Raw genomic sequence first — 3,675 nt, forward strand, 5'->3', positions numbered from 1 at the left:
ATAATTTCATATATTTTTTAAAATTATTTAACACAATACATATTAATATTTTAAGGTAGAAACTCATGTGTAGTCGACTTTACGTGAAGTTGATAGCTAAGAGTTGTTAGATAAAAATTTAGTCAAATCGATCAAATCATCTAATAGCTCTCATCTATCAACTTCACGTGAAGTCAACTGCACCTAATTTTCACCATATTTTAATTATAATTTTGACATGAAGATGTTTGATGTGAAATTACCTGCAGCAGTTTTTTGATAGAGAGTTTCCTCAAACATGATGACACCACTGAGGCACTGAACGCAGCCGGGAGCCGTGAAGAGGAGCTCGCGGAGGGTGCGGCGGTTCGCCTCGTTGTTCTCAACATTGATGCTGGATAGACGCTTTCCAATGGTGCCGGTTGATTCATCCGCCGCAAGGATACCCTTCCCCGGCGTCCCAATATATGTGGCATTTGCAATCAGCTCATCTACAATTATTATTCATCACAACAATTCAAATTTTTTTTTTTGTCACATCATTGGATCACAATATATCATAGATTGTTATAAATTCAATCTTATCATGTGCATGTCACGGAATATTATACTTGTTAAACTATAAGATCCGGATCATATCTCCAATTTTCATCAATTTATTTGGGATCAGAAAAGTATGTAACATATAACAAAAACAACCATCCATGAAATAATAATAATAATAATTGATCCATCACCACAATGCATATGTAAAGATTAAAAAAAAAAGTGAATTGATGATGAACAATGTTGCACCTTGGTACTTGCTCTTGAAGGCAGACATGATTGAAGGCTTATATTATTATTGCACTATTAATTTCTGTGTGTGTGTGTTTCAAAATCAGATAAAATGAAGTAGTGAAGAGGTAATGTGTTTGTGTGTGTGTGTATATATATTGGTGTTAGTATATAAATAAATTAATAAATGAAAAAGTAAAGAACAATGGGCCAAGTCAAAGAAAGATGCATGATAGATGTAAAAGAAATTAGAAAGCACAAAATTCAAAAATTAAAAAATAAATATATACAAGGGGGGAAAAATAGCCACTAGAAATGAGAAGATGTTGTTTAGGGAGATCTTGTGGTTTTTTTGAGGTTTTAAGTGCGAAAAATAAGTTGGACCTTTCCATTTTGTTTGCAATTAATTTTGCCCTTTCTATGTTGAACAAATTAAATAAATAAATGAATGGAACATATATAGTTTTTATTCACCTTATTATTTTAAATATACTACATTCATTAAGAATAAAAGAAAAAAAAAAGAAGTTATCAAAGTTGACTGGTCTTATTTTAACTTCAACATCATGAAGGCTAATAATTTAGTCAATATATAACAACAATAATAATTTATGTAAGCACACTCTTCTTTATCTAATATTAAAGTTGAAAGTGAAAAAATAAAGGAGATCTGTATTTAGTATTTACTTCTTTTTCCACTTTGCACCCTATTCATGATTTCAGGAATTTTTTTTTTAATTTACTTTTTTGTTCATTCTAGTTAGCAGCCTTAGAAGTTAGAACTTTATATTTGGATTATTATAACAAAAAAGCACTAATAATCAATTTATATATATATATAACTGGTATTTCTACTCTTTAAATCTATCATTCAACATTGCAATATAGAATATAAATCATGACCAAAGAAAAAAAAAATGTATATGGACGGATGGCCTCAAATACACTTGAATTGAACTTCCAGATTAGTCACATTTATCAAGCTATTAAATTTCATGTGAGAAAAAAGGCATGTACATATGTTTAATTAATAATTCAAGTTTTTTTTTTTTGTCGCATGAATTGGACAACCCTCAATCTTAGGTATCACTACACACCTACACTACATATTCACCCACACAACACTAAAAAGTTTCTTTTCAACTTGGTACATACACCAAAATTTGAACGCAAATGCAGCATATTAATTGGCACATTATTTACATTTGAGTTAAGCCTCAGTTGCAATTAATAATTCAAGTTTATATGATAGAGATTTATGAATTTATGGTCAAACGTGGGTCCGTGAAATTAAAATTGATGTAATGAGATGGGCTTGAATAAGTTGGATCCTAGTGGTAATTTAGGCCCAATAATAACATATTTTGGTATTGAGCACTAAGAATGCTAATAATTAGCAGACCAAAAATAAACATAAATTGATAAATTAGTCAACTCACTCGTCCACTTAAATAAGTGTGGAGAATTCGAATTCTATTTTGTGCACGTAGTAATCAATTAGCCGGTAATATGACAGATTTTTAAATAGAATTTAGATCTACAACAGATTAATTATTAACCTCTCGAATTGAGAGATACAGTACACAAAAAAAAAGTACCAAACCAAAAAAAATGATAATAATTTCCATCAAAATATAATTTGTGATCATAAATAATCTTTTTCCCAATACACAGAAAAAAAAAATCGTTCTCTTCCCTAGGTAATTAAGCTGAAATCCTACATACATATATATAAACTCACAATAACAAACAACAACAACAAAGCCTTGTCCTACTAAGTGGAGTCGGCTACATGAATCAAACGACGCCATTGTTATATGAAGTGCTAAAGCTAATAATAAAAAGAAAATGAGATAATAATGTTATGTGAAGAATACATTGCATGGTTTCGCGAGTTTTTCAAATTTAAACATAACAGATAGAGGAGTAAAGTAAAGTCATACATGTATCTTATTAATGCTTTCAGTTTGGATCACAATTCAAAACTCAAAAGACATAACCTCAGATAAATATCTAATTATTTGGATATAGTTGCTGTCTTAATGTTCATCATACCTATTTGGGACATAATAAATCAAAATCTTAGCATCAAGGTTTCTAGCTTTGTGAATTAATATTGATTTTTTTTTCTTTTTTCTCTTGTTTTCTAATAATAACATCATCGAAAAGATATTATTTTCTTGTCGACGGTAGATATATATTTCATTTATGAATAAAAAAGATGATAAGATTTACTGATCATTATTGTTAATTAACTCGTTTAAAGATTATAATAATTATTTTTAATACAACTTTCTAAAACTCTATAAATCTAATTTCTATTAATTTGATTAATATATTTAAATCATTACATAAGGGTTGAAACAAAGTTGAAAACATTTAAAAAAAAAAAAAAACAGCTGTCATCAATCCAAATATAGAATATTGCCATATTGGTGCTTCTTGAACTTCCACAAGATCACAACATGCACAATATTTGCATATTTGTGCTCTTCTCCTTTTCACACACTTATCCTTTGAAGAGTTAATATAATTTTTTTTATATATTTTTTATTCATTATTGACTTTGGTCATCTTTAATTATTTCTTGTTTTGTAGCTCCATTTTGGACCCCCCATGAAAATGACAATGGCCTATTCCCTGTGTCCTTCACACACAGATAAATAATAAAATGGTGGGTTTTTTTTTTACACTGAAATTATGAGATGCTCCATCTAAGAAGTATGTATAATAATAATGTATATATGGGCAAAGTTAGTTGATGTTATTGGTGTGTTCTTTTAAATTGAAGAAAAATGTTGAAAATAGATGCTAATTAATCATGAATGTGCTTCTTTGATCCTGGATAATGAGATAGAGAAAAATAATATAAATATTTTACTCTAACTAATAAATATTTACTTTAACTATATATTTCAC

The 3,675-nt window shown here is 28.7% G+C and overlaps 1 protein-coding gene across 1 annotated transcript in view; it reads right to left on the bottom strand.

Annotated features, from left to right (window-relative positions):
* LOC107626411 (fructose-bisphosphate aldolase 8, cytosolic) overlaps positions 1 to 899 on the bottom strand; it is a 2,841-nt gene extending 1,942 nt beyond the window's left edge. Inside the window, exons 1-2 of the mRNA XM_016329286.2 lie at positions 775 to 899; positions 243 to 470 (exon numbers count right to left, since the gene is read on the bottom strand). Coding sequence (XP_016184772.1) covers positions 243 to 470; positions 775 to 802 — 256 coding nt within the window. The 5' untranslated portion in view covers positions 803 to 899. The remainder of the gene's footprint in view (positions 1 to 242; positions 471 to 774) is intronic.

The sequence above is a fragment of the Arachis ipaensis genome, chromosome B02 (assembly GCF_000816755.2).
Source record: "Arachis ipaensis cultivar K30076 chromosome B02, Araip1.1, whole genome shotgun sequence".
Taxonomy (NCBI): domain Eukaryota; kingdom Viridiplantae; phylum Streptophyta; class Magnoliopsida; order Fabales; family Fabaceae; genus Arachis; species Arachis ipaensis.